The following is a 27254-nucleotide window of genomic DNA, read 5'->3' as shown; positions in this document are numbered from 1 at the left end:
TGTGTTAGCTATGATAAAATAACTGTAGCCAAGTCAAGTGGTAACACAGAAACTTCAGGACTACTTGGCCAACTGCTCAATCAGCAGAGCAGCTGTGGGGAACCTTTGCCCCTCCCTCAGAGTGGCCACACTCTGGTAGGCAGTGTGGGGAAGGGAGCCCAGAATCATCTATCCCCAATCACTGCTAACATACACACACACACACACACACACACGTGAAATGTCACTCACCTGGGGTCACCCCTGACAGCAAGGCTGCAATCTTGTAACTGATCTAGATGTAGAATTTGTAAAGAAGATGAATATAAAATCTGTGTCTTTCCCAGGGGAGTGACGGACAATTAGGGTGGTTCTCATTCTTCCTCTCCACAAAAATACTCTAAGAAATCACGTTACTAAAAAAAAAAAAAAATCATTGTAATGTTTATTTAAAATAAAAGAGAATGTCTTCTATGTATATCTTTTGTGAATATTTATTAGGATTTTCTTGTATAAAAAGTGCAATATTAATAACTTGTACATTGTCATCCAGAGAAAAAATGTTTGGGAAACTTTTCATTAATTTCTTGCAACTGTGTTCCTATAAACTCAGCAATGATTATTGTATTTTTCCTGTTTTTAATTGAAGCTGTTGTGTAACTTTGGATCCATTCACTGTGTACAGAACACATTGTAAAAGCTAACATGGGGTACACCAAGGCACTAGACTCTTTGGCAACACAGGAGTTAATGCATGGATGATAAGAAACCGATTCCATAACACTACTAATGTGGCTGATGATTTCTAGCTCAATAACCATTGAAGATCAGTGGTTACATAACAGGCTATGCCGTTGTTGGGTTGTGGCAGTGGGAGGTAGGCTGGGGGCAAGCTGGAGAGCCTAGGTTTGGGGTGGAAAGCTGTGTGCTCCTTGCATGAGATGAATGTACATTTCATGTTTGTTCTGTGAATTGTGACTCAGCAGTACCACAAGATGAGTAGGGCTGCTGGAGAATGTGGAAGGAGGCACTTCCTCCTCTAAAACACAAAACTGTATTTATATTTTTTGTACAGATAATACAGCTTATTTATTTAACTCTGGTTGTCTGAGTCTCTATTAAACCCAACCTTCCCATTGTGTTTTGAGAAAAGTCTAATGGCTGTGGTAAGTATTTGGCCCAACAGTTAAGACACTGCTTGGGACACATGGATCCCAAATCAGAGTGCCTGGGTTTAAGTCTTGGCTCCACCTCTGATTCCAGCTTCCTAATGTTGCACACCTGTGGAGGAAGTAGGGGATGGTTCAAGAACTTGGCTCCTAATATCCTACCACACATGCAGGAGACATCAATTGCACCTCCTAGATGCAACCTCGCCCAGTCCTGGACATTGTAGTCATTTGGAGAGTGACAGGTAGATGGCCTGTGCACATGTGTGCTCTCTCCCTGTCTCTTAGTATGTGTATAACTCAATTTTTTTAATTAAAAAAAATTATTCCCAACCACTTACCGTGTGCTTAGTAGAAATGAAGAATTATAGCTGACAGCCATGCATAGAGAGACCTGCTGTATAGGAAGATAAATTGATTAGGACAGGACCATGGGAAGTCTCACTCATGTAAAACCACAACCTGCTATAATCCTGTAAGAACATTCCCGGAACTCAGAGCAAAGGTCCTGAAGCACTTGATATGGAAATACCCATGTCAGGAATTCCCTAATCCTCAAGTTTAGATAACATATCAAAAAGAGGTGCCTCTTAGAAGAACACATTGTTTACTCATAGATCTCCCTGTGCTGTTATAACATGTGAAACACATCCTGCCTCAAATCCTCCTCCTTGTGCCTACATGACCCTCGGTCTTTAAAAGTCTTTTGCTGTCAATAAACCCCGGCTATTTACCACCAGTCAGGGTATGAGTATTATACACATGATTATTCATGTGTATGATTATCGGCTCTATGCATCAAGTCCCTCGCTGCTGAACAGCAAACACCGCTCTGTAAACTCACAGAGACTACTTTTGTTGTAGTCACACTTCCAGGCTGAACACCACCAAGTGAGATGTTCATCACCTCACCTATGACTAAATGTAATGAAGATGAGTCACAATACCTTCAGAAAGAACAATGTGGCAACTTTGGGGATAGATACAGACTTGAGTTTGGTGGTACCCCACTCTAGGAAAGGCTCCCTGCCCATAGCAGTATATACAGTGCAAAAGGGCTAACCTTTTAGATCACTACCACATTCATTCTTCACATTAATCCAATTATTATGTCCATTTGCAAACAAATAGAAGCCCACAATCATCCAACTTCTAGAACTGGGATTCAGGCAGTCTGACTCTAGACAAAGGCTTTTCCTCTCCTGACTGTACTGCCTTTTCCTTCTCTATATTTTCCTGACCATGCCATAGCCACCTTGACACTCAAGCTTTTCTTCCCTACTGTGTTGAGGTTGGCAGAAGCAAACAATGGAACATTTTATCGGAGCAATTGCTTTCTGTTGTTCTAAAATCAATTCCTTTGGCACCATAAGGCTCCTAGCTCCCTATTTCTAAAGCAAGATCCTAGAAACAAAGCTACTGTAGACACATAGGAAGAAAAGACAGGAGCACCTTTGTAAAAATCATAAAAGAGCTATAGTTAAAAGGGCAGTATATCCCAGGTCTCGACAGTGTGCACACAGGAACCACTATGAGAAACCCCCAGGGGATCTACAGGTCAAAAGCCAAACTCCAGCTTGATTTCCAGCAACTCAGCTTAGTACCTCATTCCTGTTCAGCATTCCTGTTGAGCTATTAGAAAACCTAATAGCTCTTCTTCAAAAGTTCAATGCTTTTCTATTACATTTTTGGTTTTGCTTTCAAAAAAAATAGCCAGTGCTACAACTAAATTCACAAAACTGAACAATGTCCTACAGAGGCCCCAGGGCAGGGACAGTGGAGCCAGCGAAGTGGCTCCTCCCCAAGAACAAGAGATGCCAGAGCAAAAATCTAAGGCAACTCAAAGGGTAGGAAGGGCTCAAATAGAACATATGGAAGTTTTTCCAGCCAAAATCACAGACTTCAGCAGGGAGAAAATGATTCCCACCAAGATACCACTAACCACAGTACAAAATCCTGGAATCTTAACCACAGGCCAGTATCGGGGTTGCAACTCCTCACACAGCTCCTACCTTCTCTCTACATTTTGAGACTTGGTTATGATGAGCTCAGGAGCTCTGGGGGCCAGTTAACACCAGAGTGGTCAGTGGCCCACAAAGCTCATTCACACCTCAGCTTCCTCTTCGGTAAAGGATACCTGACAGCGTAAGGCTGTTATGAGCAAACTGTTAGTATTAGTTCATTCATGCTTGAGACAAGGGAGCTTGCACATGTCATTGGAGCACTCACTGAAGGCTCATTGCTACTGTGACTATCATCATGCCACCTTGCAACAGCCAGGGAGATGAAAGGCCTGGCAGGAGTTTTACCTATTTCGTATTATTTTCTATTATTAACTCTGAATAACTGTTCTATGTGTTTCCATTTGTTATTGAGCAGGAAATTAGTCATTTCGTCAAAGCTCAATATTATACAACATGATAAAGGAGATGTTAGTAAACCAGCTTGTTTGGAAAGAAAAAAGATCAATCCATTTTTGCTAACTTAAAAACAACAACAAGCAATACGCAGAAATACTTTCCAGGACAAATGTTCTCTTATACTCCCATTGGACAACTTAGTATCAATTAAAAATATTCAAAATGTACACCTAAGCATCATTTTCTTTGAGGTATGCAACAAGAAATGCTGATTCAAGAGTGACACTATATGGTAAAAGCTAAGGATGTCTCTTTTGCAAAGTGGCATTATACACCTAGTATTATCCCCTTGACTCATTCTGCAAATAAACCCAAAAGAAATAATCCAACTTTGAATGGTTTGCAGTAACACAAGATCAGTTATACCTCAAAAATCTGTCTGTACAGCTCCACAAAACAGCCAGATTCACCCACAGAGGATAAGAGAATGGGTGAGTAGAAGACAGGATCAAGTCCTTGAGAAACAGGCCAATGAAAACTAACCTGCTAATTCACCTAACAGGAAGAATGGGTTAGGAAACAGAATCAAGTTGGTGTCACTTGAGTTTCTTTCCAACCCTTATTTTATTCAGTGAACCAGCTGTGATTGAAATACTTCTCGATGCAGACTGAGTATCCAGTAAATGTGAAATTAAATCAAGGAAACTCATCTACCCACATCATATGTACACTGTCAATCAGATAAATACCTGCTGATAAGATCCTTGAAGGAAACAGTAAAGAAGGGAATACCCAATGTGTTCTGCCAGTCTTCCAAGTTTAACTGGAAATTATTGTCTTCTTCCTGCCCCCTCTCCCATCCTGTTCACTGAGATGCTTTTACAGGCCAAGGGAGCATGAGACGGTTAGAGGCAATTATATTTGGCCAAACATTAGCTTCTTGTTTAGAGCACCCCAAGGTTTTCAGCTGTTCCGTTGCTACTCCTAAACTTAGAAGGCATTTTATTGGTAATCAGACCTTGGCTTACAAGAACTGCTGTTGCCTTGCTTGTCAACTAGAGTTATACAACTTCAGTCGGGCAAATTCTACAAAGCACCTGGTTTTAATCATCTACATGTGTCATGCCTCTGATAGTACAATATACAGATATCATTCACCATTGTTTTCAAGAGGCAAAATCCATCTTTAATCATGTATTTCCCAAGATGCTAGTAAAGATATGGTTTATATATATGTAAACAGAGTTAAATGTACAGTTTTATGTGCGGAGAACACAGACAGTGAAGAACAGTTCTCCTGCTGAGTATAAATAATATTTGCTTAAGCAGTATTTTTAGAGCTTAAGGGTGGAAATCTGCCTCCTCCTCCAGAGCTCTGTGATGGCACCAGGGCTGACCTATTACAAAGCCTGTGAAGAAGAGAAGACAAGTAGCAAATGCCTAATTTACCAAGTGAGCCAGTCTAGATGTTTGATGGTCAAACTTAGGAGCATGCTGAGGACGTGAGTCATGACCTCGATCTTCTTCCCCTCTATCACATCATTTTTCAAATACAATAAAAGGGCCAGAAAATTACTTACTTGGGAATGACACATCATTCTGTTTGTCACCCATATGATTGATTTTCTATCCCACTGTCTCATCATCATTTCTGAATACAATGAAAGGGCCAGGAAATGACTTAACTGGGTCAATGAAGGGTGACAAAGTGTTTGGCCAAACTACCCATGTGTTTCTGCCCCTTGGCTGGAGCTCAGCGTTTCACAATGCCAGAGTGCAGAGTGGGTAGCAGTCCTATGGACCTTGGAGACAAGTATCCTCAGCCTGCATGGTCCCTCTCTACTGGAATGAGGAGATTCATATCCATCTAAGAACAGGTCCCTTGACCTAAACCCTCCAACACCACTGAACCATGAGGGTTTATCTTTATACTTAGGTACGACTGGGATGGAAAAACCACCCAGGTCCTCATCTCATCCTAGCGGCCCTCACTCTACCTCCAAGTGACCTCCAATCCATCTCATCTCCTCCCCTCCCTGATGCTTCACCCATCATACACATTTCCTTTCCTTCAATGTGGCACACACTTCCTAAGAGCCAATTCTGGGATTTGGAGTAACAGCGTGAGAGCTTATTCTTCATTTCCGGGAACCCAGCATCCATTCAGAAAGCAGATACATCCCACAACAAATGACGATGTTCTCTTCTTGCAAAGTTCAACTTCTGGGAATCTTCAGCTCTTTTTCCTCATTTTCTTTCCTCAGTCCACACCAGGGATGGCTCCCTTTAGTCCTAACCTACTTTTACCAGGGCTTCTGCAAAGATTCCTAGCTGGAGCCCTTAAATCTACTCTGATCGCCTTCTATCCACTTGCCATACAGTAACTGTAACTATTGTTCTATCACCCTAAATAAGTCACTATAAACTGATGTATAAAATTGACTTCAGTCTATACTCCCTAGAGGTAAGTAAACACTTAAAAACATCCAATTACACAGATACACCCTTCAAGAATGGCTAATGCAAGAACATAAATATTGGTATCTAAATCTGCACCAGAAATTTCATTAATTACATACTAGTGAAATGTGCAGTGTTGGAAAGCTGGAAAAAAGTATACAGGCATCACTGCCATTGTATAAATAACCAAAGAATTCAGCTGCTATGGCTTGAATAGGCACCCCCACCAAAAAAATTAAGGTGCTGCCAGTGTGATGGTATTAAGAGATGGCACTTCTTAAAGGTAATTAGCTTTTTTTTCTTTTTTTTTTATTTTATATATATATATATATATTATTAATTATTTTGCATTATGTGACAGTTTCATAGGCTCTGGGAATCCCCCCACCCCTCCCCCTCCCCCCTGGTGGATTCCTCCACCTTGATGCAGTATTACAGTTCAAATTCAATCAAGATTCTTTCCTTGCAAACATATACCAAGCATAGAGTCCAGCTACTTATTGTCCAGATGGGTTGAACAGTTTCTTGGGGAGACCATTTCTGGTCTGAAGTTAGAGCTGGTAGAATATCATCACAATCAATTAAGAGTCCCAATATAACATCAATAGCAGTTTGCAATATTATGGAATTGACATGGTTTTGAGTAACCAGTATGTTAAAAAAAAAAAAAAAAGCAAGTCCTAACCACAACCTATGATTAGCTCATTGACATTTCAATTTTAGTTTATATACAGGACCGGCTGCTCTATACCTTAAAATGGCTATAAGGTACCATTCAGCTGTCTCGTGTCTATTTCATTTTAGTATTTAGCCATTTGTTGTGTTGAAGTATAATTTTGCTGATCTTGGCAGATTTTAGGATAATCTAGACTGGCTTGTAACTCTAACAAGATATTTGTCGACATTTAAGGTGCAGAACATTTTTTTTCGCGGGGGGGAGGTGTGCAGGAAAATCCTCAACACCATGGTGAGGAGTAACTAATCTTTGTGTCCCACCCAGCGAGGCATGAGCCAATCCACGCCAGCTCTTTCAAAGGTAATTAGCTTTTGAGGGCCCCTCCTCTCAGGAAGGAGATTCTGTATTTTTATAAAGGGGCTTGGCAGAAATAGTTCTCTTTGTCTCCCTCCACCTTATGTCACGTGAGGACACAACACTACTTCCCTCTGAAGAATATAGCAATCAAGGCACCATTTTGGAATCAGACAGCAACCCTCCCCAGATGCCAGGTCCTTGGGCTTGGACTTCTTAAGTATCCAGATGTTAGAAACAAATTTTCATTCTTGAAATATCGCCCCTGACTATGGTACTCTGTTGTGACAGCAAAAACTGAGACATCAGCAAATGTGAAAGGGTTCATTCTAGTTAGAGAAGCTATACCATTGCCTTGATCCGGTTTATAGCCTGTAAGCCCATGCTGAGATCTGCTTTCATTGTTACACAGCATGGAATTGTCACGCAATCATGTGACTGGAGACCCAGAGCTACAGCCTCTCATCTGCGCAGTTACCTGTCTACCCCAAGGTAACCTGTACTGTGGTTGCCATAGGGTTTTTCCCTCCACAACTCACATTCTAGTTTAAATCCTATTTTGAGGTATTAAGAGGATTCAAACTGAACACGGGCTTTACACATAGGGCTTTGGAGAGGTAAACAGAATGAGATCATCTCAGTGAAGCCACCATAATCATCTACTCATCCCATTATAAGGAGACAGAAACCAGGGGATTATCTAGAGGAGCACCCTATCTCTCACCATGTGGAAACCCAAACAGCCTCAGGACCCTGACAACAAGTCTGTTATCAGAGTAAGCCAAATTAGTCTCTTATTTTGTATATTTGAGAAGCATTGTTGGAGGCCAGGGAGGAAAGACACACAGACAAAACACAGCAAGAGCTCCCATCTGCTGGCTTTCCCCCTAAATTCCTTCAACAGCTAGAGCTGAACCAGCAGCAAACCCAGGAGCAGGAATTCAACTGTAGATCTTCCGTATGGGAGATAGGAACTCAAGGGCTGGCACCATCCATCATCTGTGTCTCCCAAGGTCTAGTTGACAGGAAGCTGGAGTCACCAAGTGGAGACAGGACTCAATCCCAACCACTTTGATATGAAGGATGTGGGTAAATCTTCATCACTAGGCTAACCACTCATCCTAGCCTCTTTAAAACTTACCTAGTCTGTAGTAGAGTTACTAGCAACAGAAAATTAACAACCTAGGAACTGTTGGTCACCAGAAATGACTTCAATCACCTCACAAAGGCATCCTCTCAAAAAGATGATTTGAGGGGCTACCATTGTAGCACAGCATGCCAAGCTGTCACCTGCAATGCCAGCATCCAATATTAGAGTGCTGGTTCAAATCCTAGCTGCTCCACTTCTAACCCAGCTCTCTGCTAATGCATCTGAGAAAGCAGAAAATGGCCCAGGTCCTCATATCACTGTCCCCCATGTGGGAGACCTGGACGGAGTTCCTGGCTCCCGATTTCTGGCTAACCCAGTCCTAGCTGTTGCAGGTATTTGGGAGGTAAATCTGTGACTGGAAAATTTTCTCTCACATTCTCTCCCTCTCTTCCACTGGTGGTCTGCCTTTCTAATAAACAAATAGATATATTACATTTTTTAAATGGTTTGAGTTATATCAATCCTCTTTCAAAACTTTCTATTTCTTCCTTTATCAGATTAAGTACTAGACTTGTAAGATGTTCTGGGGCACCTTACAATGACCTGATCTCTTCTGGCCACTCTCTCAGGGTGACTGCCTTTAGTTTCTTGATAGAACCATTCCCACCTTTTCACTTTTGCAAGCACAACATGCACTACTGTCTGTCTTTCTTTTGCTAAGTTTGTTAAGTCAGGCAGAACAAGTATGAAGGTGGTAAGATATTTGCTCTGTAATGCGTTTTAATATTGCCTTATTTTACAGATCTACCTCACTACAGCAAAAGCCAAGCCAGGCCCCTCAGCTCCTCCATGGCCCTCATCCAGCCTAGTGGTATACAGTCTGAATTCCAAAGTCACAGCTTAAACTAGGAATCCTGCCTTCACACAGCTTCCTCCTCCCTCACCTCCTCTTCTCCCACTGCAAATACAGTCATTTATTTAAGAACCACATTTGAATTTGTGGCTGAAACAAATTTATTTATAATGCTGCATCTTGTAATTAGCGAAGATTAAAAAACTGATCATTGGTTGACAAGTCAATGTGTGGAAATGCAAAATAAAGTGACCAAGAAGACTGTGTTACACAACCAAAAGCTGCAGAAATCCAAGAGCCAAGCTTTGATTGATGGTCCAGAAATACAGGAAGGAAAACCAGAGAGGAAGAGACGTCTCCTCCTAAGGAAGCCCTCCTGGCTGCTTTCCCAGCTTTCCTTCTGCTCTTCTTTCCTTTTGTTTAAAATAGAACTTTTGGGGGGCCAGCATCAGGTCTATACCTATGGCTGCTAGTATCCCAAATGGGCATCAGTTTGAGTACCAGTGGCTCTACTTCTGATCCACCTCTGCTAAGGCCTGGGAAAGCCATAAAGGAAGACCTAAGTACTTGGGCCCCTCCACCCATGTGGGAGACCCAGAAAAGTTCCTGGCTTCATATTGGCCCAGCTGTTGCAGCTATTTGAGGGGGGGACCAGCAGATGGAAACTCTCTCTCACACACTCACACTCTCTCTCACTCTCTCTCTCTCACACACACACATTCACTCACTCTCTCTCACTCTGCCTTTCAAGTAAAAACAAATCTTAAACTTTTTTGCTAAAATGGCCTTCATTGTTTGTTCATCTGTCTCATGCTTTGTTGTGTGTGGAACAAGTCCTGGAATCCAAATTAGCTGCAATATCTTGATTTGTGTGGCCCGAGAACTCTCCCCTCAACTATCAGCTATATTATCTTGGTCACATCTCAGCTGATAGTAACCGCCTCTGCAAGCCGCCCCTAAGAGCGGATGCCTCCCTTATCCCTCAAAGCACTCAGGACAACTGCAATTGCTTATCCTACTCTGGTGCCTGGTAATCTTGACTTCAGAAAAATATTTCCTTGTGGGTTTTAAGACAAGATTGGTCTGTTTCTGATCCAGTTCCCTGCTCATGAAACTGGTAAAACAACGGAGGATGTCCCAAGTGCTTGAGTCTCTGCCACCTATGTGGGAGACTCAAATGGAGTTCCAGGCTGTGGGCTTCCACCTAGATCAACCTTTGCCATGGATGTATGGAAGGAAGGAAAGGAGGAAGGAGGGTGAGAGGGAAGGAGTGAGAGAAAGGGAGAAAGAGAGAGAGGTAGGGAGAGATAGGAAGGCAGGAAGAAAAGCACAAGTAAGGCAGGGAGGGAAGGAAGGAAGGGAATGGAAGAGAAAGGAAGGAAGGGAAATGGCTCTGCTATCCTCTTAAGTGAAATGAAAAGGTGAAATCAAATAGAGACAGACTTCCAGAAATCAACAATGCTGCAATCATCCCTTATTGAGACTACATCTGTAAGCAAAAATGACAGATGGTCTTTAATGCAAAGCCTCCTCAAAAAAAAATGTAGTCTAACATAATTAGCTGTTTCAAACCAAGATCTCAAAATAAATATTTTTTAAAATAAATTTCAACTCCTGGATGTAATCATTCCTTATGCATATTAGACTTGTGAGTAAACTAGCATCAAGTAGAGAAACCCTATTACAACTCTTCAACATTCTGTGAAGCAATCACTGACTAGGTAAGAATGCTAAACTGTACTAGCTACAGTGGAGCTGCCACCAGCACACAGTTACAATCCCCAAAGCTCTTGCAGCCTAATTATCTGAATCATGCAACAGACCCTGCAAGTCATTTTCTAGCACTTCCCTCCTTTACTGTCTGTCATGTTTGTTTACAGATATCACCTCCTCTAAATGACCAAACAACCCTGTGAGAAATTTACCAACTTGCTTAACCATTCTGGGACTCAGCTTTCTGACAAAAGAGGGGGTGTAACACCACTCACAGAGAGGGTTGTGCGGGTTAAGTGAGATGGCTTGCATTGGTGCTTTTGGAACCCTCAAGGGTTCTGCCCAAGAATTACCCGTGGCAGTCTATTGTGCATGACAGGTGAACTGTCCCAGGCTCCCTGCGTCCCACATTCTGGATGTACTACAATCACCCTTTTGCCACAAAGACAAATAGTCTAAATAATAACCAGGATGCTTTAATATTCAAAGTTGACCCTGAGGCACTGCAGGATCCAATGAGGTTTCTGAATCAAAGAAAGAATGAACCACATGTCTGTATGGCATGTGCATTTTATTGTTTTCTACATTTATCTGAAATAATTTATCATGAGTATTTAGCAGTCTTTCTCAATGTGTGCTCCAATTGGTTTTGCACGATAAAGTGGCAGAATGGGAAAATTCTGCTTCTGCCCCTACAGCATTTAGCCCTTGCTTCCATGGAGATTATGCCGCTGGTCTCCTTGGGGAGCCATCCCACCTCAGCCCTCCTACTGGTTATGTAGTTCACACAGGGTTGATCCCACACATGCACATTGCTTAGCCCAAGGGTGGACCCCAAAGCAGTCCTAGACAATGAGTATTTTCTTCTGACACCACAATCAGCTGCAGGATCACATGAGACTGCAGCCAGGATTTTTACTGGAACCACTGGAAAGCAGCAGACCAGAATCACTAGCTAAGAAGATGCTTCCAATTCAGATTTGCTAGAAATCACCACATGGACAAGGCCTGCCTAGGAATCCAGTACCAAAGAAAACAAATCCAAAATATGGAGACCACAACCCCATAACATCATGGGAGCCTCTGGATCCAACTACTCCAACACATAAAACCCTAGGTTAACCCATTGCTTAAATCAATAAATTCTCTTCTTTGCTCGAGCACTTGTAAGTGGCAGGAGTGCTGATTCATACACTGAGCTACACAGTTAAACAAGGTTTCTATACTATAGGACTTCACAGAGCTTTCAAAATGTTAACGTGCACATGAACCTTCAGCAAGGGAATAAAATACGAGGCATTTCCCGAACGTCTATGTCTAATGAACTGTGCAAGACCATGTCATAGGGCTTTTATTCTACAGAAAATACCTTGGGAAAGGTGAATACCTATTACTTGTTGGTTAACCTAATATTTAAATACTGCAAATCCCCAATCCCTTATTACTCTGGATAAATAGAACAAATGGGAATTCATTTAGCCAACACTACTGATCCATTTTTCCAGACTTTTTAAATATATATGATTTTTCACTAAATTGGGGTCATAAGCACAAACCACGGTATATTTTTCCAGACTTAATAGAACATGTATGTAAATGCAGGCAATGCTTTATTGCATTGGGGTCAAAATTCTTGAATTGGTATATTTTGGAATTCATTTTAAAGGTTTTTTGGCCTCAAGTCTCATTACCAACTACCAGCTAATAATCTTTTCTTTTAAATATCTACCTCTAGCAGTAGCCCCCTGTTTGATGGGTTGGTAAACAAGAGAAATTTGTAGCTGTATATAAAAATAGAGAAGGGGGAATCCAGCATGATAGCCTGGTGTCTAAAGCTCTCACCTTGCACGCACTGGAATCCCATATGACTACCAGTTCTAATCCCCATGGCCCCGCTTCCCATCCAGCTCCCTGCTTGTGCCCTGGGAAAGCAGTTGAGAATGGCCCAAAGTCTTGGGATCCTGCACCCACATGGGAGACCTAGAAAAAGCTCCTGGCTTCAGATTGACCCAGCTCCAGCCGTTGCAGCCACTTGGGGAGTGAATCAATGGATGGAAGATCTTCCTCTCTGTCTCTCCTCCTCTCTGCATAACTGCCTTTCCAATAAAGATGAAATAAATCTTTTTTAAAAAATAAGGAAGGGGAACAGGGATCAATATGCTCATTGTGAGAGCCAGGATAGGAGAAAGAGACCCAGGAGTAAAGGACCCAGTTTATTCACATAAAACTCACATTAGTGATGATTTTGGAAAACTAAAGAATATCCATCTGTAGAGGTTTTGCCTTGGTTTGGAATAAATTTACCCAAAAAACCCCTCCAAACATGGGAATTGCTATAACACTTAGCCAAGATAAGACCACCCTACTTGATAATAAACCCTGAACCCTGCTTAGGAACTTTAAAATGTGTTTTTTTCTACTGAAACCCAGGGAAGTCCATAATCCAAAAACTCCAATTTCTTAGTGTACAAGTCATCCATTGGCACAGAAATCAAATGGCAGGCATTTATACTCCTATAATGCTCAAGTAGCTGTGTGTCTACAGGGTGTTGCTGGGATCCCCATTTCATGATCCCATAATAAAATGAATGGGGATTGAAGACAACATGGAGATAATCCAGCTCTCTTTTCATCATACTGAAATTTATGCTTGCCCTGAGCAGGCTGGCTGATCTGGCCAGTTCAGATGGGAATTAGTGTGAGATTCAGTCACAGGAGTAGAAACTTTCTAAAGAGCTTTTGGTTATATCAAGCAGGGTTTAAAGCCTCTCTTACAGACTTACCAAGAAACAGGTATCATGACCCCTCAGGTCAGGTCTCTGGATCCAGAGGCAAGCCCAGGGGCTTCTGTGATCCAGTGGAATGACTTCAAGGGAAATCCAGCCTAGCATTGTTCTGATACCTTTTCCAGAATCCAAAGTGCATGTTCTGGAAGATTCATAAGCTCTTTGGTTCCCAAGGCAACCCCCTCCCAAAATACGGAGGAGCCAAGCACCTGCTCAGACAGCCATGTGCAAATTCTGAGCCTGCTCTGCCAAAGAAAACACTCCTGCCTGCTCCTCACCCCAGCGTTTATGTTTAGCAAGGCCTCTGTCTTCTCACTTTGAGGCCTGCTGACCATATGTGGGCTAGGGAGCCATTAATCTGCAACTAGGACTGTGCATACCCCAGCTGCCCTGCCTGCTTTCACTTGACCACTGTACAGCTAAGGAGCACTCTTAGAAGAAATGGATCCCTTGGTTCACCTTCAAGATGCACTACTTTGAAAACCATCACCCAGGGATGGATAGCACTGCTTCTTCCAAAGAGGAAGTGGGAGGGCAGGTGAGGGGGCACAGTTTTCCGACTACACACATTAGGTCAAATAATTTCAGGCCTATAATGAAAAGATGTTTAGAAACATTACCTGCAAGTAAACCCTAAGAGCAAGGCCTGCTTGCTCCCCTACCCACCCACAGCATAAGCTCCTACCTGAACTTCTGCCCTCTAAAATCAAATTTGGTTGCCTCTGTACCTCTGTGAGGAAGGGAGGAGGACGGATGAGTGAAGAGTAGCTGTCTGATGCTATCTTCATAGACTTTGGGAATGGCCCAGTCCTCAAATATTGGTGACCTACTGCAAGGCTCTTTTCACCTGCACACATTTGTTGGCCTGAAACTTATTCAACACTGTCCAACATTTTCGCTCCAGGTAGTCTTGGCAGTTAAGATGATCATGTGAAAGCCGTTGGCACTTCAAGCCCTTTTAGCAGGCTCTCTGTGAGGTTCATTGGTGGCTACCAATCCATGCTTACGCCATCCCCATGCGCGCGCGCGCACACACACACACACACACACCCCATACTGAACTACTGTGAAGGGACAATTAAATTATAAAATTTTGTGCTCAAGAAAATGCCAAGAGAGTCCTCAACCAACAAGGGCTTGCAAGAATTTTGAAAATGACAGGAGATGAATGGTGGAGTATAGACTGAGACATACAAAAGAGGAAGTCACATCCTGGAACAAACAAGACCACGAGAACAGAAGCTCATGATGAGCAGTCTTTGAGACAGAACAGGTAGGGGATCATGGTGTCGGGCATCAGATACCAAAGGACACAGTGGCAAATAGAGCGATAATCAAGAGAATCACTAAAAAAAAAAACCACCACTCCTCACCCTCCAGTCACTCCTGGCACAAAAACTTAACGTCAGGTCAAGCAAGAGACTCATCTTTCAAGACATGGATTCTTGAGGAAATGCAAGAACAATAAAACGGAGATTCCATTAAGCTATTCTTGGCACTGTACTCATTCCATAATTATGGGGAAAGGAGTTAGAAAGTAAGCTCTTAATGCTTTTCTGCTTTCAGGGATTGGAGGGGGAGGTAAGAAAGAAAAAGGGAAAAGTGCCTGGATACTCAACTATGGAAATGGTCCCACTCTAATGTCAACTCAAGGGTGAGCCCTGTGCTGGCCACATAACCTGATGATCTAGCAGAAACCTACCCACAGCCCAGGCAGAAGCCTCCAACCCAAACGGGGTCTCACGTCTGAGATTCACGATACCCTAAGTCAGCAGATGGCTTCCACACCAACCAAGCCCACTATCCCCAGGCAATCAGCTTCACTCAAGGACTCCTCCTGCTTCTGACAGAATGGAAAGCTGGCCATCTTTCCATGGTAAACGTTCTACTCCCATTTTCCTCCTCCAACTTCATCCCCAAAACTGTGCTGCAGCAGATTACCTGCATGACCATGAAATGTTTTCACTTTGTGTTCTACTTTTAATTTCTAAAATTTTATTTTGAAGCAAACCTGAAACTTTAAAAACCCTAGGCTATGGTAGGTGATGAAGCTCCCACTTCATCCTCACAAATGAAAAACGCACAAGGAACAAACATTGCATGGTTGGGGAAGACAGCAATGTGAAGTCTTCCATCATGGGAATCATCAACAGCAGTGCTTGCATGTATACACACATACATAGCAAAACTTTTTTTCCAGCAAACTCAATAAGAAAGCTCAATCCACAAAATTGACTGCTAAGAAGCTATTATACTTAGAGGAGGAGAAATGAACCAATGTCCCATCTGCCCAACTTCTCTTTTCCTCTTCATGGCCCACTGATATTCCAAATCCACACCCCCAGAATAGGTTAGCAACCCCAATCCAAACTAAGCAGAAATCTAATTATATGGGGGACAATAAAATGCCCTACTTTGTGTGTAGATAAACAACATGAGATTGCGCGATGGATGGGATTGGGGAGGGGGTGAATGTGGGGTCTGGGGATTGAAACTTTCAGCAGCCTGTTGGCTGCTGGTGGGTGCCAGGCCAGGATCATCTCCATGCTCAGTGCCCTGATTCCAGCCGTCACATACATATGGTGACCTGTCCCTGGGTGGCCAGTGCGCCATTTGGTGCCAGGCTGCAACTGCTTGTGGCCCGGTGGCCAGCTCTGGGGTTTGGGGACTTTGGATTGCTGCTTAGTTACCTCCATGTTAAGCCCACTGTACTTCTGGGATGTCAATCAATCCTGAAGACTCCCAACAACAGAGTAACTTTTCCTTTGAAGGTAAGCAAGGGTAATGAGAACTGGTAGGTTGGAGCAGAGGGACCAGATGATCTTTATGGGTCAGACTGATATACCAGCCTCTTTCAGACCTGTGTAGAACTCGTTATCACCGAACAATGCTGACCACCGTATACCAGGTCATACAAAAGCTAAGGCTCAGGGCTTGTCTAGCACGATCATACCCTATTATCTGACATGATGATGGATCAGGAGATGGGTCACATTAGGCAGGGCCATGACATTAACTAGCACACAAGAGAACCATTTCTGGGGAGAGATTCTGTAGGGAATGTGTGGGCCCAACCCTGTGGAAATACTAGTCCCACTGGTTAGCTCAAGAGTTGGAGTGGTGATAGACTAAGCTAGGTGTGAACAAGGAGCCTGCCATCACACACTCAAGGATAAAGGAACCCACAACAGTCTGGGCTAGTCAAGGCAGCAGCACCTGAATCTGCATCCTAAATAGGGTGTGGGTGGGCTGAGCTACAACGTTCACCAGCTCATACAAGGCCAATTGGAAGGTCAGACTATGCCTGACACTGGCCTAAAACCCACTAGCATGTATGAGAACTGGGTCTGGGAGTGGGTCAAATGGAGGAACTTGGGAAACTCTTCTGGTGGGTCATAGCTCCTGCTAGTGAACACGTGGTCCAGACCTAGGGGTCAAACAAGCTGGGAAAAGTAGCTCCAATGGCTGGATAATGTGTGAGTTGATAATGGAACGGGGTGGACCACGCAGGGCTGAGCAAACCTTAGCCCACAAACAAAATTAGAAATCAGGATGGAGCACAGTTCATGCTGAGCTAGCCTCTCGCACCTACTGGTCTGTGTGAGCCAGGGACGCTAAGCCACAGCATCTATTGCAGGGGCCGAGACAGGTGAGGGGCTATGCCAAGCTAAGTCAGAGCAACCAATGGCAAGCACACATAATCTATGGCTGGAAATAGGCTCAGTTGGGGAGCTGTGAGAGTACACCCTAACTGGGTTGGGGTTCCCAACAAGGAGCACAGGGACTGGAGTGGAGGCTGCGTTCCGATCAGGATACAATTGCAGTCTCCCTTAGCACAAGTGTGGGCTGGGACTGGATGCACCAACCGGGCTAGACTCCAAAACCATTTGGTGCTCTGGAGGACCAGGATAGATGTAGGACAGACCAGGCTATGTCTCTGCTGCTACTGAACCATGTGTGAGCTATATGTGGGTATGGATGAGCCATGGCCGGGCTGAAACATCCAACAGTAAGAATCAGATTGGGTTGAAGGCCAGTTAGGAAAAGCCACTGTTCATGCTAGGACAGGAGGTGAACTGAGTAGGGCTGGCTCATGGACCCACTGGTATGTGAGAAATCTGGCATTGGGAGAGGTTCTGATGGAGGAGCCTAGGCAATTCATGTGGCAGGACAGTCCATGCAAGGTAAGCACAAGAAGCATGATAGGAAACAGCCCAGAACAAACCTTGGGAAGTTTCCCACTGGCATACATTTGGCATGGGGGCAGACCAGGTTGAACCAGTTCACATCACCCACTGGCAAATCTGAGCACCAGAACATTGTGGGTTGAGCCAGGTTTGGTCGCGACAAAAACCAGTGCACATTACGGAATGCCAAGGTGAAATGACCTGCACCAGATGTGACTGCAGTGCCCAACCGGCACATGTGAGAACCAGGGAGAGACGGGGCAGAGTCAGTAGGGGGAATTTGGGGGAACCCCCTACTAGACAACTACTCCCATTGGAGAACATGAGCTGGGATGGGGGCAAACAAGACCGGGCAGGGCTACAACAACTGTGGGCCTCATGTGGACTAGATCAGGGAAAAGCCAGGCTAGGCTGATTGTTCCTACTGGTGCAAACTACAATTAGAGTGGGTGAGGGTTGTTTGGGCTTAGCCACAGCATCAGCTGGCAGAGGCTGGCACTGGGGACTAATTCTGTCAAGTCAAATGCCAGAACCACCTGGAGAGTGCATAATCCAGGAGTGAGAGTGGCCTAGGAGGGAAATAGTGGGCACCTCCCTCTTGGGTTACCAATCACACTGGAGGGCACCAAAACCCAGGACAGGGGCAGGGGGTGGCTAGACAGAAAGGCATCCTACAGCATGTGTGTGGGCTGGATAGTCAGGCTGGTTGAGTTGAACTGGGCTTCAAAGCCCATTGACAAGTATGAGAGCTGAATGGGATGAGGGACAGACTGGACTAGTCTGCTGCACACACTGGCAAACCAGGATAGGAGGCAGGCCTGGTAGGGGTTATTGTGGGTCGCTCCAACTAGGCTGCAGCTCCCACTGGTTTATGTGAGGGCTGAGTGTGTGCCAGGCAGAATCTGGCTGGACTGCAATACCCATTGATTCCAGAAGACAGGGCTGGAAACAGAAACAATCCAGCAATTGCAACCACCAGCTGAATGGGGTGATGGACTGTACTTACAAGTACACACAAGAATCTGGTCTGGGATCACCTCAGACAAAGTTTCTTTGGGGATCTCCCCTACTGAACTGTCAGACTCAGAACCCTAACCATGAAAAAACAGAGGATGGAACAAGTCAGTCAACTACTCCAGCCATATGTTGGCAGTGAAAAACTGGGCAGAGACTCTAAGATGGACTATGTCAATCAGTGTATTCTGCAGTGACCTCATCGTGCTAAGAATGGTGAGACTGGCAGCAGTTCATAACTGTTGAACTATCAAAACCACTTGAGCAAGACCCTTAGAGCATGCCCCACATCGGGGACGTAGGGTGGGTGGGAGACTGGGTGGGGCTTCTCGCTTTGACCCAGATACATGACAAAAACAATGTGGAAATAATAGTCTTACCCATTTTCCTGTAGCCCTTGAACCTTTTTGCCCTAATTAACTACGTAAAGAATGTCAAAAATAAAGAAAAATTATATGAAGAAAAAATAAGCAACATGAGCAGTTATCCTTACCTGCACACTTGTAAACACTGATGGAGGGAATCATCATAGACTCAGCCAATCAGAATATTCTCCTCATTGCTACCTGCATTTAATGAGAGTTCTCTGTGAGCCATGGATAAGATAGTCACATACATTCTGTCATTCAATGCAAACAAAAGAACTATGAGGCCAGTATTTCTATTACCTAGATTCTTAAATGAAACAAATCTGACCAAGGCTTCATTGTTAATAGTTAATATAGTAAGAGAGAGGATAGCAAGACCAGACATCATGGACTCCAAACACCATGCACGCTTTAGCCACCTGATTTCAGAGTCCCCATGGTAGCTGCTTGTGCTCACCTTTATATATTTTCTGAGTCCCTTTACTTATGCTAACCACTTTCATAATTGTAAGGATATTTTGATTTGAGAACCAAAAAATAGGGATAACTTTTAAAGAAGATTTGGTTCTGATACCAACCCTAGGTTCTGCGACTCCCTTAAAATAGACACCGACTACAGGCCAATGTGCAGTCTAGACAAAGTACATTAGGGCTTATGCAAAAACACAAAGGAGCCCGCAAAGTGGGAAGAAGTCCTACCAAATGTCGCTATGAGGCAAGCTGGCAGTATCTGTAGCAGGCAGGCATGGTGGCTCCCCACTTAGCATGTGGCACTTTGAACTGTACCTGGCTATGTCTGGGCTCTATCCCTTGGCATGTGATCTCTCAATTTGCCCCCATTATATGTTCTAAACAGGTACTATGTGCTTTTCCTAAACTGCAGGTTCAAAATGGCAGGGTCGCTCACTGCCACCACCCCAGGAAGAGCACATGTGCTCTGCAGTAAGAGTCTTTTACAATTAGGGTGCCGATGCTGCTTACTTCCTACTGGCTTGGAGCAGTGCAGAGTAACCTGCAGTCAGAGATGGAGATATGTTCTGGTGGGGGATGCACAGCTGTCAGGTCAGGAAGAGCTTGACTTGTGTGAATTCTGCTTCCTTTCTGAAGACCAGGAGAAGCAGGTGAGGCAGAGATGCCCTAGGATGACCCAATCCAGTTGGGGTCACCAGGAGTGGCCGTCAGGTCTTTACCTAAATACAGGGCTCAAAGAAGTTCTTCAAAGGAACTCAGTGCAGCTTCATCACCATCATCTTCAGCTTCTTCCTTTTTGAGCACTCAGAAACATCAGCAAAGCTTATTAATATTGATGTTACCAGACACGACCATTTAGCTGTACTGAAAAGAAGGGAAACAGGGTAATGCACAAAAAACTGAAAGTAACCCATCAAAACAGATATCTAAAATTCAGAAATACCAGAATATATGTATTTTTTTGAAGCATGAAAAAATATTAGCAAAAACTGACAAAACTATTTAAAATCACTCTCTCCGGGGGAGTAATCATGGGAAAAGAATGAAAGACAGGGGCATGAGATTTCTACATTTTTCTAAGCACTTTAGCACTATTTGACTTTTCAAATCAAGTGTCAATATTTCTTGGACTTGTGAAAAAAAGATGAAGCTAAAATATTAAATATTAAATATTAAATATTACATCCTTCCCTCCACATCCATGAGACTTGCCTCTGTGGTCTGCCCTAACTGCAAACACAACAGGACTCTTGTCAGTCATCTCCACTGACATGTGGCACAGCGGTCACATCATCATACCCACTGCTGTGCTGTTTTAAAGCCCCGATCCTCATTGCCTGTTGGCAGGAGACCTTGGTCCCTACCCTACTTGCTCCAGTAAGCTCAGACAGAAGGTAGATTGATGTGTTTTATGGCACCAGGAGAGATGTAACACAAAGGGAAGGGGCACCAGTTTGTGGAAAAGCAGTGAATTTGGAGGCAAAAGACTCAGGGTCCAATATTGGTGCTGAGCTTCTTGACTTCAGGAAAAGTGCTTAACTGCCTTGGGCCTCCTTATCCTGCAAGGACAGGATAAGGAGAACCCACACAATGAGTCAGTGATGTACATCTCAACTCAGCAATGCACAATAAGCTCATGGTGAGGTCTTAGCAAGAGGTGAGGCCTATGAAATCGAAGTCCTGGGTGAGTGAAACGACCCAAGTTACTCACCCAGAAACCAGGCCATGAGTCTAAGCCCAAGTCCTCAGACTAGAGCTGAACTCTTCAGACCAACTGCACATTGCCTCAAAATTTCCAGGAACAGCGTACTTTTAAGAACCCTGTGGTCTTCAACACATGAGCACACAAGCACTCCGTCTGTATCCAGTTCACCCAAACATGAGATCCTAGCTCTCCCCACCAAGGACCTTCTCCAAAATCAGTCCTGATTTCAGGCCAAATAAAAGGATATCTCCAAATTATTTGGCCTTAGAATCAAGCTTGGTAAATCCATAGATCCGGGGCCCGACGGTGTGGCCTAGCGGCTAAGGTCCTCGCCTTGAACGCCCCAGGATCCCATATGGGCACCGGTTCTAATCCCTGCAGCTACACTTCCCATCCAGCTCCCTGCTTGTGGCCTGGGAAAGCAGTCGAGGACAGCCCAATGCATTGGGACACTGCACCCGCGTGGGAGACCCGAAAGAGGTTCCTGGTTCCCGGCATCGGATCAGCGCAGAACTGGCCGTTGGGGCTCACTTGGGGAGTGAATCATCGGACAGAAGATCTTCCTCTCTGTCTCTCCTCCTCTCTGTATATCTGACTTTGTAACAAAATAAATAAATCTTTAAAAAAAAAAATCCATAGGTCCGAGAGAGAAACTCTCAAGGCAGGATCCTGGGGTTGCCACTGTCAAACTTTGTCCCAGGCCCGGAGGCGTGGCCTAGCAGCTAAAGTCCTTGCCTTGAACGCACCAGAATCCCATGTGGGCACCAGTTCTAATCCCAGCAGCCTCACTTCCCATCCAGGCCACTGCTTGTGGCCTGGAAAAGCAGTCGAGGATGGCCCAAAGCCTTGGGTTCCTGCACCCATGTGAGAGACCTGGAGGAGTTGCCTGGTTCCTGGCTTTGGACTGGCGCAACACCTGCCGTTGGGGTCACTTGGGGAGTGAATCATCGGAAGGAAGATCTTCCTTTGTCTCTCCTTCTCTGTATATCTGACTAATAAAAATAAAATTAATCTTTAAAAAAAAAACTTTGTCCCAATCTGGTCTCAGCTCTGTTCCTTTGACAAGCCAGCTGAGCCTTCCCAGAAATCAGCCTAGCCCAGGACAACCAACCCCTAGTCAAAGCATTTAAGAGCATGTGCAGCCCAGGGGCTGCCTGTAATCTGCCTGGTTATCAATGACCACTTTTCCCCCAATTCTTACACTGGAGTCAGTTTCCGCAGTGGTTTGGGATTAGGAAGAAGGTAGCAGTACCACGCATCTCTCAAATGTTCATAGGGATCCTTTTTCCCATCTCCAACACCTGTAACTCAAAGGCCTTCACCCCATTTGACAGCACACTTGTCACACAGGGAAAACCTGGGAGGTGGTCCTGTGGGAGCATCCCTGGACACACACAAGCCAGAACGCAACTCTACATGGAGCCCAAAGCATCCACACCAGCACTAAGGATGCAACAGAGACTTCAGTATAAAATCACCTCCAAAGGCCTGAAAATACCAAGACCACTGTCTGCCAACACAGTGCATGAAGGTGAACACAGATTCAACCCCCCGAAGTAAAATTTATTCTTTGGCACTTTATACTGGGTAAGGGTTAATCATGTCAGTTCATACAATGATTAAATTAATAAAATACATCTGGATCAGAAAACCTCAGAGATCCAGCTTTGATTCTGCGAGGATGAGGTAAAGGATCTCAGAGGATGAGGGGACGGGACAGCAGAGGAAGGAGTGGGAAGTTAGTCAGTGATTCAGTGCCATTTGCCTTAAGTTAAGTGATTCTCATTTTTATTTAAGTGTCCTGGAAACAGTGATGTTAGCTATTTTTTTCATTTTGTGTAATTCCTTTTTTTCCAACCAATAATTCTCAACCATCTGCTTTTAAAAGTACTGTGCAATTTCTAAATAACAATTTTCAAAATCAGGCTGACATTGCCAACTCTGGCTGGTTGGGGTTTTCCGGATCACCTACAGAAAGGCAACTGCTCCGCTGAGAGACTGTCTGGGAAATTGGCCTATATATCTTGTGCCCCAGAGGATCCACTTCCTCAAAAATGTAGCCAGGGGGCTCAGGGAATGAAGCTGGGCACCTGCCCATTTCCTTGGGAGTAAAGCTGATGGCATAAGTGGTCTGACCCTCCACAGGGATATTGCTCCGAGGGCCAGACCAGAGGGGCTTACAGCTTTTGGTATTGGCAGGCGGATGAGGCACGTAGTGAGCCCGGGTGGTAGTCAGGCAGTCCAAGGGCTCACTGGGAAAGTGCGTCTGGGGGATAGGCTTGACTGGCTCCGTGCGCACCCCAGCCCACTGCTTGTAGTCATCCTTGGTGGTAGTGGAGCTTTGGAAACGTCCGCTCTTTTTAATCAGGGGCACTGGTTTGCAGGACTGAGCAGGGGCACCCTTGGGATATGTGTAATGGGCTTGCACTGTTGTCAGAAGATCCATCCTCTCTTCAGGAGGGACATAGGCCGGGGGTGCTTTGGCGAACATGTGGGGCGTCGGCCAAGCTTGGTACTTATCTCGGAATTCAGTGGTGTTACAGAAGGGTGCATCTATGCCAGAGGGTCTCGCTGGGGGTTTCAGACTCTTGGCAGGCTCCCCCATCAGGCCCCTGTAGGACTCTTTATGGGTGGTGAGGCTCTCAAAGGGGATTTCACATGGTTTGAACTTCTCTGCCTCGTGTACTAAGCGCTTCTCCGTAGGATGGGCCACGTAGCTCATTTTGTAGTTGGTCAGATCCTCCAAGGGGATGTTGCATAGCTTCGGCATAGCTGCAGGCTTACAGCTCACGGTATTCACAAGGCCCTTTATGGGGTAGTCATCCTGGTGTGTAGTTCTGCTATCAAACTTGGTTGATGACGGTCGGTAGTTATGTTCTGGACGAAGTGGCTCTCGTCTGGGTTGGTTCCAAGCTAAGTAATCCGCTAAAATTAAAGCAACAGGGGTCGTTAATATCAGACAGCTCAATGGCTACACAATGCAAAGGGCTCCAGAGCTATAACCCAGGCACTCATGAGGTAAACAAAGGAACACAGTAGATCCCTCCTATCACTACCTTCAAGAGGCTTATGTTTGTTTCAGCGCAACGTCACAGGCTACTGTGAAGAGGAAACATTTTCAAGGTGTCTCATCACATCCCATGGATGTGTGCATGAATCTCAGAGGGTCCATGGTCATGAGAGAATCCAAGGAACCTTTTCCAGCACAGAATCCCAACTACTAACCAAGAGTTCCTCTCCTCCATGAAGTAGTGCCCTGGTTGAATCACCACTAGACAAGTAGTTAGATCCACATGGTGTAGAGAGCTGAAACTTACAAGCCATCACTCAGGAGTCACCAGATACACCAACCAGCCCTCTCTGGTCAGCTTAGGGTTACAACCATTGGGTACCTATAATCTTCACAACCATTCCACATGAATCGAGTATGCTACTCCAAGGAAATGAGGGCATTATCTTGGCTGGTGAGAGAATTAGAAGCAATTGCCATTTATAATGGTATCACTGTACAACAACTTGGGTGTTTTCTTTTTTAAGAATAGTTTCTTTAACTTAGAAGAGTAATAGAAAAAGAGAGATTGATTTTCCATTCACTGGCTTAATGGCCACAAATGCCAGAGTCAAGCTGATCTAAAACTGGGAACCAGCAGCTTCTCTTGGGTCTCCACCATAGTGCAGGGCACAAGGCCTTGAGCCATTTTCTGTTGCTTCCCCAGGCCATAAGCAGGGAGCTGGATCACAAGCGAAGCAACTATGACTCAAATTGGTGCCCATACGGGATGCCATTGCAGCACATGAGGGACTAGCTTGCTAAGCCACCACTCAGGCCCTGGACAGTATTTTAAGTTCCTTATGTATTAACTCATTTACTCTTCAGACAACACTAGTAAATGCTTATTTCAAAAATACAGGGGAGAGGGCACAGAGAAATTAAGAACCAGTTCCCAGGTCAGTCTCAGTGAGTAGAAAAGAACAGATTGAAATCCAAACCCTGAGTTCATGATCTGACCCCTCTTCAATCTGACTTTGACAAAGAACACTGACTATGTGCTAGACACTTGGGCACAAGACTTTTATATGATGCAGTTTTGCAGAAATAGATTCCCTCTTATCCTCCCCCGCCTGCACTATTTCCTCCTATATTATTACAATAGTATAGTCTTTCAGCAACAGTCCTAAGTCCAACACTGTTCTACTTAAATTTATTCATGGCACTGTAGGTATATATGCTCTTTTTTCATCTTTAAGGTTTGTGAGACAAATGATTTCCAAAAGCAAAACCCAGAAGCCATGAAACTGACCTCAAAAGTCACATGGTTATTTAGCTAAGTTGGGACTTCAGCCACATAGTGTACCTCTCCCGCCATCCCCCCACCAAACATAATTTAGGAGCACTGTATGCCTAGATAAAGATTAAAAAAAAAAACCAGAGAATTATTCGTAACAGGATAAAATTTTCAAAATATTTACGAATTAGAAGGATAAGCCAGACGTATCTGGGAGATGCCTAGCTGAAGAACAGCTCATACCCTGAGGCTGGAATTGTCAAAATAAGGTAGGTCTGGGCAATGGAGCTGCCATGCACATACCACAAGGAGCACTACTCTCAGGCCACATTGCAGGAGTTTCCAAACTGACTCTGCCACACAGAACCTCAAGGGAACTCCAAGATTAAAAGTCCAGGTGAGAAAAATGAGACAACAATGTGATTCAACTGCCTTGACACTGCTGTTACTCTTCTCATAATACTTGGCTTGCAGCCAAGACCTATATTGCCCCTCTGTGCCCATAAATAACCAGGTCTAAAGGAGCCTTATGAACCCTTGCACGCTTTGGAAGTTCTCTTGTTTACTGCTTTAGGAGGAAAAAAACAGCTTCCCAAGATCCTTGGGGAGATCTCAGCACTCATGGACCACAGAATGTACACTTTCTAATAAATTTAAGGGAAAATTTGCATAACATGAAATGCAACACCTTTAATATGCAATTCAGTGACTCAGATAAGTGTAATCAGCACCGAAATCCAGTTAAATGACCTTTGCATGGTCAAAAGCATCAATCACCCTTTCTTGAAGTCAGTCTTTGCTCACATCTCAGACCAATCATTTGCTCTTAGTCTCTACAACTATACGCTTTTTTTCAGCATTTCATATAAATGGAACCACAGAAATTGTGTTTTGACTATGGCTTATTTCACTTAGCATAAAGCAACTAGGTTTAAGTCACATGATAACACATATCAGTTCTCTTTAATAGTGCATTTCACAAATAGTCCAAATTTTGACTATCCACAAATTGATGGACATGTGAGTTCTGTACTTTGACTACTGTGAAAATATTCTGCACAAACATTTGTGTGGAATTCTGTGACTGTTTCATTCCACTTGGGTAGAGACCAAGAAGTGAATTACTAGGTGTATATTAAACCTGTGTATCTTTTTTAAGACCCTGTCAAACCTTTCCAAGTAGAAAAGTGGATGTGCCATTTTACATACCTACCAGCCATGTATGAATATGCTCATTTTTCCATGTCCTTGGCAAAACATTATTTTCTGGGGTATTATCATTATTGACATTCTAGTGGATATTTAGTGTTATCTCATGGTAGTATAATTTACTTTTCCCTAATGACTAATAAGGTTGAGTTCTCTTCATGAGCTTAGTTGCTCTTCATATGTCTTCTTCAGTAACATGTCTAAATATTTTGCCCACATTTAAATTTTTCTTTACTTGAAAGGTGGAGAGTAAGCTCTCATCTGCGTGTTTACTCTCCAAATATCCACACTGGCTAGGGCTTGAACTGGAAATTCAATCCACATCTGCAACGTGAGTGGCAGGAACTGATTCCATGAACCATCACCACTGACTTCAGGGAGCTGGAATCAGTAGCCAGAACAGAGCATTAAACCCAGGTACTCAGATATGGGACATACGCATCATTAATTGGTGTCTAAACTCCTACATCAAACACCTGTTCTCTCATTTCTAAACTAGGTTGTCTTCAAATTAAGTTAGAGTTCATTGCACATCCTGAATACAAATCCTCTATGAGATGTGATATATATTTTT

At 44.0% G+C, this 27254-nt stretch overlaps 1 protein-coding gene and 1 long non-coding RNA gene across 3 annotated transcripts in view; both read right to left on the bottom strand.

Annotated features, from left to right (window-relative positions):
• Positions 1 to 198: 198 nt before the first annotated feature.
• LOC131481892 (uncharacterized) lies at positions 199 to 19190 on the bottom strand. 2 transcript variants are annotated; one of them, XR_009246626.1, is made up of 3 exons: positions 19135 to 19190; positions 1490 to 1545; positions 199 to 274 (listed from the first exon to the last, which is right to left on the bottom strand). It is a non-coding gene; the product is annotated as an uncharacterized LOC131481892 (long non-coding RNA). The 2 variants fall into 2 exon arrangements; XR_009246625.1 differs by lacking the exon at positions 19135 to 19190 and adding an exon at positions 13438 to 13678.
• Positions 19191 to 22945: 3755 nt separating this feature from the next.
• Positions 22946 to 27254, bottom strand: part of SAXO1 (stabilizer of axonemal microtubules 1) — a 121535-nt gene continuing 117226 nt past the window's right edge. The window contains exon 4 of the mRNA XM_012925802.3: positions 22946 to 24110. Within this exon, the coding sequence (XP_012781256.2) occupies positions 23107 to 24110 (1004 nt within the window). The 3' untranslated portion in view covers positions 22946 to 23106. The remainder of the gene's footprint in view (positions 24111 to 27254) is intronic.

The sequence above is a fragment of the Ochotona princeps genome, chromosome 14 (assembly GCF_030435755.1).
Source record: "Ochotona princeps isolate mOchPri1 chromosome 14, mOchPri1.hap1, whole genome shotgun sequence".
Lineage (NCBI taxonomy): Eukaryota > Metazoa > Chordata > Mammalia > Lagomorpha > Ochotonidae > Ochotona > Ochotona princeps.
The sequence above is the reverse complement of the archived record's forward strand: the minus strand, read 5'-3'. Positions and strand labels throughout refer to the sequence as shown.